The sequence below is a fragment of the Silene latifolia genome, chromosome Y (assembly GCF_048544455.1).
Source record: "Silene latifolia isolate original U9 population chromosome Y, ASM4854445v1, whole genome shotgun sequence".
NCBI classification, from domain to species: Eukaryota; Viridiplantae; Streptophyta; class Magnoliopsida; order Caryophyllales; family Caryophyllaceae; genus Silene; species Silene latifolia.
In genome coordinates, this window is record NC_133538.1 from 412,582,795 (window position 1) to 412,594,466 (window position 11,672).

At 37.1% G+C, this 11,672-nt stretch overlaps 1 protein-coding gene across 2 annotated transcripts; it reads right to left on the reverse strand.

Annotated features, from left to right (window-relative positions):
• Positions 1-2,979: 2,979 nt before the first annotated feature.
• Positions 2,980-9,211, reverse strand: LOC141633096 (CDP-diacylglycerol--glycerol-3-phosphate 3-phosphatidyltransferase 1, chloroplastic/mitochondrial-like). Of its 2 annotated transcripts, none has more exons than XM_074445582.1 (7): positions 9,058-9,211; positions 7,805-7,902; positions 7,672-7,722; positions 7,419-7,532; positions 4,362-4,418; positions 4,174-4,259; positions 2,980-3,543 (listed from the first exon to the last, which is right to left on the reverse strand). In XM_074445582.1, exons 1-7 carry the CDS (start codon positions 9,116-9,118, stop codon positions 3,423-3,425), a joined length of 588 nt encoding a protein of 195 aa, XP_074301683.1. In that variant the 5' UTR covers positions 9,119-9,211; the 3' UTR covers positions 2,980-3,422. The 2 variants fall into 2 exon arrangements, with proteins under 2 accessions (XP_074301683.1, XP_074301682.1); XM_074445581.1 differs by having other exon boundaries at positions 8,662-9,211.
• Between the last annotated feature and the right edge of the window lie 2,461 nt (positions 9,212-11,672).

The window sequence follows — 11,672 nt, forward strand, 5'->3', positions numbered from 1 at the left end:
AGCAAATTGAAAAGGCCAATGAGAGATACAGGAAATAGTCCAGGGTTCCTCAGAAGAAAAAAGAGTTCATGCCAGGGGACTTGGTCTTAGTTCATCTGAGAAAAGAAAGGTTTTCAGCTAAGAGGAGAAGCAAGTTGATGCCTAGGGCTGATGGCCCCTTTGAGATTGTTGAAAGGATTGGGTCAAATGCTTATAAGGTTGATCTGCCAGGTGACTATGTAGTACATGAAACTTTTAATGTGGGAGATCTCAATCCATATTATGAAGATTCTGAGGAAGAGGAGGTCACGAGCTTGAGGTCAAGCCCTTTTCAACCAGGGGAAGCTGCAGTAGGAGCCACTAGCCAGGCCATCACCAATCCAGAAGCAAGCCACAGCCTGACCAACCTAGGCCACAGCCAAGCCACAGCAGGCCACGACAATAACAATGACCTGGTCTCAGCTCTTATCAGGCCAGTTTTGGAGGGCCATAAATACCGGTTCAAGGCCAACTCTCAGCTGCCACCTTGGCCAACTGAGTCCTTGTTTAATTAGGTCCAAGTTAATCCTAAGCAGCCAGTCTAAATTATCAAAGCAATTCACAGAAGAATCAAGCTGAACGCAAGTTGCAGAAGAGGACAGTTGTGCATAAAGTACATTGCCATTTCTGGCCAAACAAAGAGGAATCTGCTAACAAAGACCTTTGGCCTTGTTTTTACACATTTCAGATAACACCTTGAACACAAGTCAAGGCCTAGATCAGAATGAACACACCCAGCCAAAGAGCAACCTGTCCCTCTCACCCTGCAATTTCTTTTGTCCCTTTTCAGCTTGCCTTTAAATCATTTGTGGACGTTTTTAATATATTTCCAAGTACTTTAGCTATATTCTAAGATCAATCCTGGCCGTTAGATTAGATTTCTATGGTTTATGTTGTAACAGAAAAGCAATGAAAGACCTATATAAGGACCTCTACCTCCACTGCATTGAGGCAGACTTTTATGAATCAAAAACCTAGATTTCTCTCAAACTTTTAAATCTTATCAACTGTGCTAATTAGCTGTAGTTGTGAGTCAGGCTTAATATCTCCTTGTGCTTGCTTAGGAGGTGATTAAGGACCTGTGGTAAGATTTAAGTAACCTGTGCTTGCTTGGTTGCTTAAATTTTGCTGTTGATTTAAGTTAAACTGCCTGTGCTTGCTTGGCTAGTTTAATTTGGTCGTCCAAATTATTGTCTTCACTTCCTGTGCTTGCTTGGGAGTCATTTCAATAATTATATCCCAGTTTATCACCCAAATCTCATAGAAAACAGTCACATTCCTTACTGAGTTCACCTTGTCTGAATAGCCTTGTCTGAGTCTGTTAATCGAATTATTAAAAATACGTAGAGTGTTGCTAAAATCCTGAAATTTGGTACAAATTTGGTTTAGTCTTTGAACTAATTTGTCCTAAAATTTCATGAATTTAGGAAGTCATTTGCTATTTTTACTGAAATTGTGAAGTTCATTGCATTCTGAAATATTGTGCTTGAGTCTTGCCAAATTAGTCCTGAATTTTGTCAAGTCCTTGTCTTATACAGTGCTGTTTTTCTTTTAATTTCAATTTTTTTCAAGGATTTTTTTTTATGAAAAAATCCAATAAGAGGTATCAAACCATCAATGTTTTGGGGCATCCTATTGGACCAGAACCTCGTAGTTAGACCCCACGTCCCCTGACATGAGCAAACTTAGGTGCAAGTACGCGGTCATCATTTGTAAAAACCACTCAATCCTCTATTAAAGAGGAAAGGGAGAGAAAGTAATGGAGATAATCCAAATTCTTAAAAGAGGTATATAAAGCTAAAATGTCTTCAATAACTGCAAATAAATAGTGAGCTGACATTCTTTAAGGGGTGTTTGGTTGGGTATATTGGAATGGAATGGAATGGATTAGATCCATTCCATTGTTTGGTTGGGGTGATTTGGAATGGAGTTAGATACCCAATGGATTCTAACTCCACCCCAACCCCTTGGAATCCCATATCCACCCTCCCTCCTTGGATTCAAACTTCATTCCTCCTCTTTATAATTTGTGGTGAACCAAACAACATTAGACAAGTATGGATTTAGAACCCCATACCACCCTACTATCAAACTCCATTCCATTCCATTCCGACTTGTTGAACCAAACGACCCCTAAGGCTCTGTTTGGTAAAACTGACTGAAAAGGTACCTGAAACCTGATAAGGTGACTGAAATTAAAAAGGTACCTGAAAAGCTAGCTGAAAATTGGAAACTGATAAGGTAGCTGATTAATTGTAAAGTGTTGGTAAAATTAACTGAAAAGGTAACTAATTTTTTGTAAAATGACATAAAAGGACACTAATAATTATAATAAATTAATTTAAATAAAGGGTAAATATGTAAAGTAGAATATTTCAGCTACCTGAAACTTTAAAAAGCTACCTGGAGTAGCTTTTCCTTTCAGGTACCTGAAATGACTATACCAAACAGCACTAGGTAAAACAACTACCTGAAATATTAGTCAAATCAGGTTGCTTGGTCAAATCAGGTACCTGAAATGCCTTACCAAACATAGCCTAAGTTGGAAGGCAGTAGTTTGTATATTCCCTTATTTTCTTTTATTTCATTTACCTGGGACGGTGTTGGTGAGAGTGGAAGCAATCTTTTAAGTCAGTGAATCGGTCATCTGTTTACTTGTGATATTCAGTTTGTAGGATGTGTGATCAGGTTCGCTGCATGTTTAGCACTTTGTTCAGAGTTCCAAAAAAGAGTTTTCAGATACTGGATCAAATCCACATTTAGAGTATAATATTGAATACGAAATATCAGATTTCCAGAAAGTTGAGGCTGAAATTTTATCTCATGGACAACCTAAACAAAAGACCGTTTGCTTCTCATGAAAAATATAATCATTGCAAATCATTTGCATGACAGAAAAAACACTAATCGTCCGAATTTCAAGAAGTCGATGCTTTATAAGAAAACATTATGGCCTTGTACTTGGAATTTTCAACTCTATAGAAGATATTAAGAATTCTGCATCAAAATCATGAATAGATGCAGTAAAAGTTACATTCCCTCAAGTTCACAAACATAAGAAACAAATCCATGCATACTCTGCTATCAGGGCTGACAGGCTTGCAGCCAAATGCAGTATAGTGCGACAATCTACCCAGATCATGCCTCTATTTCTCGGACCCAATAATCAGGAAATTAACTCGGAAAGGTCTTCCAAAAACTCTACTAGTATGAACACCATCCTCGTAAAATACACTATCGATTACTTTTCTGCAGTAGAATGCTAGAGTGTTCAGGAAACACTTCTCTTTCATTCTCAAAGGAATCAGGAGGAGATGGGATCCATCATCTCAAGTCTGACAATGACAAAATTCAGATCCTCGTGAATAACTGTGGAGAATTGACCAAGAGGCGCCAGAGAATAATTATTTTGATAACACCTTCCATATTTTCCTCATATACACAGCAAGTGACCAAAAGGCAAGCCCTGCTGAAACATAGAGCAGAGCAACACCAGAAGTCGCCAAAGTAGCCGAACCAGCAAGACTGTAATTTTTGTAGACAAAGTCAGCTCATGAAAATCTAGTGAGAAATGCTTTCTTAATCAACTAATGCAAAAAAGGAAGTAGCATCAGAAATTTTCTGCTTCCAATGGAGCCAAAGGTCCGTTATCCTTTTAACAATATGAACTAGTGCTCTAAGGGCTCCAACAAACGGCGAGGCGTGGGTGGCGGATTCGGAAATACACAATCTTACCATGCGTCAACAAAACACATAAGCTCTTCCCGGATTACCCATAATGAAAGTAGTGTGGAGAATTGTATAAAACAATTGCAATTTCACAATAGAAAGAAGCGCAACAAATTTTGTGAGTCAAATGAATTAGAGCAATATAGATTGCTCCCTGTCCTTTGGAGTTTGGACTATGAAATAATAAAAACAAAATGACTCACTACTCTGTGTGCACTTTTGGAATAAAGTAAAACGGCTAATTAAGTAATTCGTGAGACTATTTTCATTGTAGGTCATCCTCAAAGTCAAACCAGCCTCTCTGTGTAAAAACCCTAACGGGGACAACGTTGTGTACATCCAAACTCCATCATGTCGACATGGGCTGGAGCCTTTCAAAGCACAGAGATAATGTTGTTATAGCATCAGAAAGAAGAAAGGCAAGACCTGCTGTCACGAGTAGCCACAAGAATAGTAAGTGCAGTCATCTGTGTTGCAGTCTTCCACTTGCCTAAATTATTAACAGCAACAGCCTGCGGAAATTGATCATCCGATAAGCCATTTCCATCGTACGAATATAAGGTATGTAGTCAATCATTCAGCAGTTTCAAACAAGGTCCAAAAAAGCACCAAACCTGCAGAAGCTTTGTATCTTGGGAAGCAGCCCATTCTCTTACAGCCGACATGGTTATCTACATAAGAGTTCAACATGTAGATATTTATACATTTCAGATTCACCAAATGAAACGACAGTAGACACTAATACACAGGAAAGGTTGATGGTAGCACCCTAGTTATCCACATGACAAACTACACTGGATTCTAAACCAAAGAATGCCTTCAGAATTCGCTGCACTTCTAAGTGTTTCATATATAGCTTCCTACTGAAAACTGTCATGCTATTGAAGACAGCCCCAGCACCTCAACGGGACCAAGAAATACATGTCCTGAAAAATAGCGCGAGTGCACAACCACATCTTGGGGAATATCGAGCCACATGTATAACACCTGAGATCAGGCTGCACTGACTAATTCTGTGAACAAGTCTAACTCTAAATTCAACCATGCATTCATGCTCATAGTTAAAGATGATTTACAAAATTTATTGAGAGCACTCAAAGTGGACACATAAGGCAAAGAGAGAACTGAAAGATTATGAGTAGCAGCATTTTATCAAAGTTGCATGTTGAGAAGATGATTATAGCTTCACCTAAAAATTCCATTCAATAACTGAATTAATTTTTTCCTCCTTATAATATTTATCTTTACAAGAATGAAGGGCAGGAAGGGGACACAAATCTACTTCCATTTAAAATCGACATAGTTTAATTTATCATATTCAAATCTTTTTTTCACTCAAAACTTGACCTTTGGTGCATCTTTCATATCTGAAATAAAAATTGTTATCATTCACACTTGCAGAAGGTGATAATGAATACGAGAAAACTTTAGGCTCGTACATGCTAGATACCCCAGTAGATTAAAGGATGGAATGAGAGATTCTCATTATCACCAAATGATGTGTCAAGGAATCAGCTTTACATACATATTAGCTTTGCAAAATCTAGAAACATTAAAGTAATGGCAATGATTGAAGTTGACCATGAGCCATTTGATTTTTCGGAACATAACGAGCCATTTGATTTACCCATAGTGAGGATACAACAACAACAACAACATCAGAGCCTTAATCCCAAAATGATTTGGGGTCGGCTGACATGAATCATCCTTTCGAACCGTCCATGGGTGAACGCACGCCTCAAAATGCGAATAAAAGGGAAGATGAAAAACAAAAAGGGAGAACGAAAATGTAATGGAAAGTCAAGGTGAACTTAGAGGTTTTAAAATCGAATTCCGTCTTTCTTTTATAAAAACTTAAAATTTAAATCGAGAGAAAAGATTAAAGCGATTTTTAAAAACCGAAATAGAGTTAAGGATCCGGAATGAACCAGGTAAAAACTATAAGAAAGTGGTTGTTGAAAAAGTGTGTAATAAAGGAGAGAAAAATAAATAAATTAATTTCTTTAAATTAAATAAATAAAAAAAAACACTAAATCTGTCAAAAACATCAAATACTAAAAATCCACATGTATCCTTTCCCTCCATTGTGCCCTCTCCGTCACCATACTCTCCTCAAGCCCCAGAACTCTCATATCGTGCTCTATCACTCTCAACCATGTCTGTCTCGGTCTTCCTCGGCCTCTAAGGACCTTTTCTGTTCTCCAAGTCTCCAGCCTCCTAACTGGTGCGTCCATAGGTCTCCTTCTCACATGGCCAAACCATCTTAATCGGTTTTCCATCATCTTGTCCTCTATTGGCGCCACTTTTACCTTTTCCCTAATCACCTCATTCCTTAACCCATAGTGAGGATGACAAAAAAAAAAGTTGCGAACAATAACAATAGGGTTTCAATATGTATGATCCATTAGCCCCACCTACTTGCATAAATCGAAAGAATATATAATGATCCATGTACAAAGTGACCACCTTATAAGTCAAGATCTGGAGCAATTTCATTTGAAGTCTTTTATGGGGACTTGGGGAGGATAAATGAAAAATTGACACAGCAAATCCACTGAGTTCCGAGCAAATTACAACACCTAAAGCCAAAAATCTCAAGGTTTTGGCAGCCATTCTCTATAAGCCATCCCCAAGCAGAAGTAGTTAAAGCTTAACAAACAATGAGCTTAACCCAGCCTGTTGAGAGGATTATGAGTCAAGCCGAATCAGACAAGAGCGGGCCCAATTCTGGCTTTTACCCTAATCATGGTTGAAGCGTTTACAGAATCCTAGAAGTAAATTTAATGGACCAGCGCTAAGGCAGATCAAATCTTACTTAGAAGTGGAAGTATTAACTGATGAGTATGATTCATGACACCACATATAGATCCATCTTTATACAGGTGCACATAACATCTCTTTTTGCTGGGTAAATGCAGTTGATTTATCCTTTTTAGGTATACATTGATACATAAGTCTGCGAAAATCTATATTCCATTTCACTCATGATGTAAGCATAGTCCCATTTGGCTCTTTGTTTGAATACAATAAGAGGGTAGGGAATAGGAGGGAGAGGGAGAATGGAGCAATGTTATTTTCCTCCCTCCCATTTTTCTCCAACTCAATTTATCCTTGTCAAGTATTAATATAAAAGTCCGTGAAATCAATATTCCTTTGCAATCATGATGTAAGCAGAATCATTAGTATTTTGATTGTAAACAAGAAGAGCAAAGCAGGGTATGGAGGGGAGGGAAAGTGAGGGAGAGGGAGAGGGAGCACTGAGCCATGTTATTCTGCTCCCCTGCATTTTCTTCCCACGCCATTTTGCTAACCAGACAAAGGAAACTGTTTCCTTGCATTTCCCTCAAATCTCTTCATCCAAACAAAGGGTTAAGTTATGTTGGATCAACTACAAAATTCCTAATAAGGTACTCTTGTAAGATCCATGAATATAATTAGCCAATATTAGAATCAGTTCACTTGAACAGTTCAACTGCCTAAAAAAGAAATACATGAGTCAAAACCTAAGCACAGTCTTCAAGAAACAACGATATACCACACTTTCAAGAACCAACTGGCCCTTACAAATAGGATGCAAATGTAGAGTTGTAGAAGATATAAACTTAATGAAGCAAAGTACAAGGAAAGCAAAAGCAAAATATGCTAAAAGAGTAAGTGTTTTTTGAAGGAACCTCTCTTCCAATAATGGCAATTGCTGGAACTGGAAACAGCCATGGCACATCTCTGAGGAGAGGAATTCCGGGCGGTCTGCTACACAATAAAACCAAAGTGGCAGCAACCATAAGCTGCACATGTGAAGCATAACAAACAAATTTAGAGGGTACATAGCGTTCAGGTCAGTCAATAGAAATGACTACTACAACATCGGAGCCATAATCCTAAAATGATTTGGAGCCGGCTGACGCAAATTCTCAAGAAGCATACCTTATCAGCTACAGGATCTAGAAAAGCACCAAATACAGTACCGAGACGCATCTGCAAGAAAGTGTCAGCAAAAGGAATCAAGTCTCAGGATGAAAAGAAGACGAGTTTGAAAGAACAATTTTCTGATAGGTACCTTTCTGGCAAGGTAGCCATCAAGCCAATCTGTGATTGCTGCCGCAACAAATATGCTAGTTGTGGCAGATGTTCCCCACCAGCTATTCACATAAAATGCTGGACAAGAAATGCATAGATTCAAATATTTGCATTAGAACATATTTGGCCTTTTATGAGTTGCCAGCCAATTAAATGAAGAAGCAAACTAACAATGTGTCATTAGTGATCATGTACTTACAACATGAGTATTTTTGTGAAGCACAAGTCACTACTACAGTGGCAAAAGGTCGGTTCTTCATTTATTAATTAACTTGAATATATTGAGACATACTCCAGAAATTACAAACATAATCACAAAACACTAGTCACAAGTCGCAACGTAGAGATGTCTGACCAAGCCCACACCTCAAGTTGAGCTTTGATAACACTGAACAAACTATATGAAACAAACACCTTGTTTTAATAAGAAGAAACTCCCAAAATCCCGATTTCCGTCAGCATTAAGTAAAGCACCACAATTCAACCTCAAAAGATCAAGGTTTATAAAGTACTAACAAACCCAATGAACACCAAAATCAAAGTATAGTAGCAACAAGCCGTCGAGTTATTATTTTAAGCCGCTTACAAGAGTCAAATTTTCAATGAGGCATACTAAACAATAATGACAATTATATGAGCGTTGAAAGTTGAGCAAACCCACAAAAGCCATGAAAATGATTTCAACATTAGCAACAACATATTGACATAGCATTAATTAATAAGCATTGAATATAATGAATCTCCCCAAACCCAGAGAAAAAAGGCATGAATTTACGACAGATTAAATCAGACATATTAAAGGGGTCAAAATTAGCAATGAAAAAGAAAAAAACACACTTGCGATAAAAAGAGGGATAGCGGCGACACGAGATAGGGTTAACACATTGGGCAAAGTAAGCAATTTGGTAGACTGATCTTGTTGATCTTTGTTTTGGATGGGATTTTGGGCGTAACCCATTTCTGAAGAAGATGAAACCCTAATTGACTTGTGGTCAATATTATCTCGGTCTCGTTCCGCAACCGAATGCGGAAGATGTGAAGACGATGATGAAGAAGAGGAGAATTTGGGGGCGAGAATATATAGTTCTCTCTTCCTCCTTGAGGTTGGGATATTATTATAATTAAAATAATTAAAATTATTGTTGTTGGATACGAGGAGGATATTTTTGCTAACGTGCACACTGGGGACACTTACTAAACGTGCGCCCAACCTCCCTTTTCGTATTAGGGTACCTGCAAGTTTTGCGCAGCCTAAGGTTGATGATGGAAAATGAACTCCTCCAACCATTATCATTGAGTAACTCAAAAAGGAGGGAAAGTGAGGGAGAAGATGAGTTAAAACGACGAATATTGGCCTTATTGAAACTAATTCAACCTATACGCTGCGTTTTCATTGAAACATTCTCAGCTACCAGATTCAAACTCGCAATACTCGATTCTCTTGGTGCGAAAACAAAGCAGTAACAATGAAAAATAAGGAGATCAGAAAATATAACCGGTTTCGTAGTGATATGGTATGATGGTCATTGCCTTGAAAACTATTTCGGCACTATCGTGGTGGCAATCAGCAATTGTCGGTAGTCCCCCAAGGATTTACACTACAGCGCTTAAACCCGCCCACTCGAGAATAAGTACCCTTGAAACGATTTAATTACTTTACCCAGAAATTATATGAGAGGAAGGCTTTCATTTTTTGGCAAACTAATTGAAAAGGTAAATTAAACCCGAAAAGACTAAACACGAAAAAGAATAAACCTTTGAAAGCACGAAAAGGTAGAATTTGAAAAGGTAATTTGAAAATTAAGAAATGATAAGGTAATGATTTTTATTAAAACTTTTGGAAACAACCCGAAAAAGGTAGGCGATATTTGACAAAATGACGTAAAAGGACATGGTTTATTATTGTTATCGTTTATGTTTTTACTATTATTTTTGTGTTATTGGCGTTGGCGTTATTAGTAATAAAGTCATAATGTAATTTTTTCAATATATATGTATAAGTCTCCAACATGTTTCAAAAAAAATGAGAACAATAATTAATATATCAACCATTAGGTAAAACGAAAAAAAATAAAATAAAACAATATATCATCGAAAAATGTATTTTATGGATAAAAAATTAATTCTCTATTAAACTCGTACATAAGAAAAAAGAAATTAATTAAGTTGCATCCCAAATTAAAGTAGCAATATTATCGCGGATTCTTTTCATTTCCATCGACGACTCGTTCACATTTTCATTACTTGTGACATTATTACCAATGTCCGGTAGTTCTTCATCTGGTATGTAATCTGGATACTCCTCAAGAGTCCTAAATAATAAGTCATCCGGTGAGTTTTTCCGGATGTAATTATGCAAGGCAAAAGCCGCCATTATAACATCAATTTGAGTTTCCACTCTAAATTGCGGCATAAAGTGTAATATTTTCCATCTTTTCTTAAGCACCCCAAATGACCTCTCGATACAACTTCGAAGTGATGAGTGCACTTTATTAAAGGCTTCTTTAGAATTACCTGGCGGCTCATTTTCAAACTGAGACTTGTGATACCTTGTTTTCGGATATGGTACCATATACCCCTTTCTATCAGGATATCCTTTATCCACCAAATAATACCTGCCATGCGGTGGCTTTGGAAAGTTCAATTCCGGTTTATTAATTGGATGAGTAAAAATACGAGTATCATGTGCAGTACCACCCACCCAATGATATAAATGTGAAACACATGTCAAAATCACATACACCCATGACATTGAAGGTAGGTATCCCCTTCCTTCCTATGTAACGTAATTGGTCCGCCTCCGGAATACAAGCAACTATATGTGTTCCATCAATGCATCCAATACAATGCTATTATGCAAATAAAGAAAATATGTTCAGAAGGTTAATTAAATGTAGCATTATAAAATATTTCTTTTACGATAATTATAAATTAAATACCTTAAAGTATGGCGCATATCTTTCATCGTTTGCAATATGAAGTGGTATATATGGAAAAGAAGCATCTTCTGGCTTTATGATGTCACGTGCTAGGCTCATATAACCTCTACTTCTACCACTAATTGCTTCTAACACTTCATGAAACGATCTGCTAATAGTCTCACCAGAGCGTTGAAATCGCTCACACACATCTCGATTAGAAATGCCCAAGGCCATGGTATATATAAATACACCCACTTTTTCAATAACTGACATTTTATCGCTCCCTCGTAATCCATAGTTCAATTGAAGGTCTTGACACAATTGTTTAAATACACTTGATTCCATCCTAAAAGCATTTACACATCGAATAGGGTGTCCATTCAAAACCTCTTGCATCCAAATTTCTCCCGTATAAATTGAAGTCATGCATGGTTCCTTGTAAATATATTTATAAAAGTAAGTTGATATAGCGGAAGTAGTACTAGTCGCCATAATCCAAAATAATTTACGCTTTCTCCTTTTCCTTTCCTCATTGTCCATGATAACCTACGTAATTGAAAAAAAAAAAACATAAACACAATAGAAACTTAAAAACAATCTTACTTATTCATAATAGTTGTTCATCCAACAAATAAAAAATTCGATACGATATAATAAATTTAAGTACTAGTTCAAAAACACGTCTAAACATGAGTGCTTTCTAAAAAATCAATAGTCGAGTAATTTATTTCTCTCTACGCTGCATGAAGTCTAACCAAGCCATTCTATCTTTATCATCCTCCATCTTCATAAATAACTCTCTTCTCACACTATCTTCAAGTAAATGGATCAAAAAGCACCACGATTCAGTACCCTTCACTAACCAACATTCACTTACCATCCGATTAACAACATTCATAGCCATACCTACACTAGAATCTTTGGACC

Bases quoted from the DNA above. Each gene is read 5' to 3' on its own strand.
- LOC141633096 (XM_074445581.1), bottom strand. From the start codon at position 9,118: ATGATAATGGTTGGAGGAGTTCATTTTCCATCATCAACCTTAGGCTGC. The intron at 7,723-7,804 runs GTACCTATCAGA...ACTTTCTTGCAG, and splicing joins ATGGCTACCTTGCCAGAAAG to ATGCGTCTCGGTACTGTATT. The intron at 3,544-4,173 runs GTCTTGCCTTTC...CAAAAATTACAG, and splicing joins GTGGCTACTCGTGACAGCAG to TCTTGCTGGTTCGGCTACTT.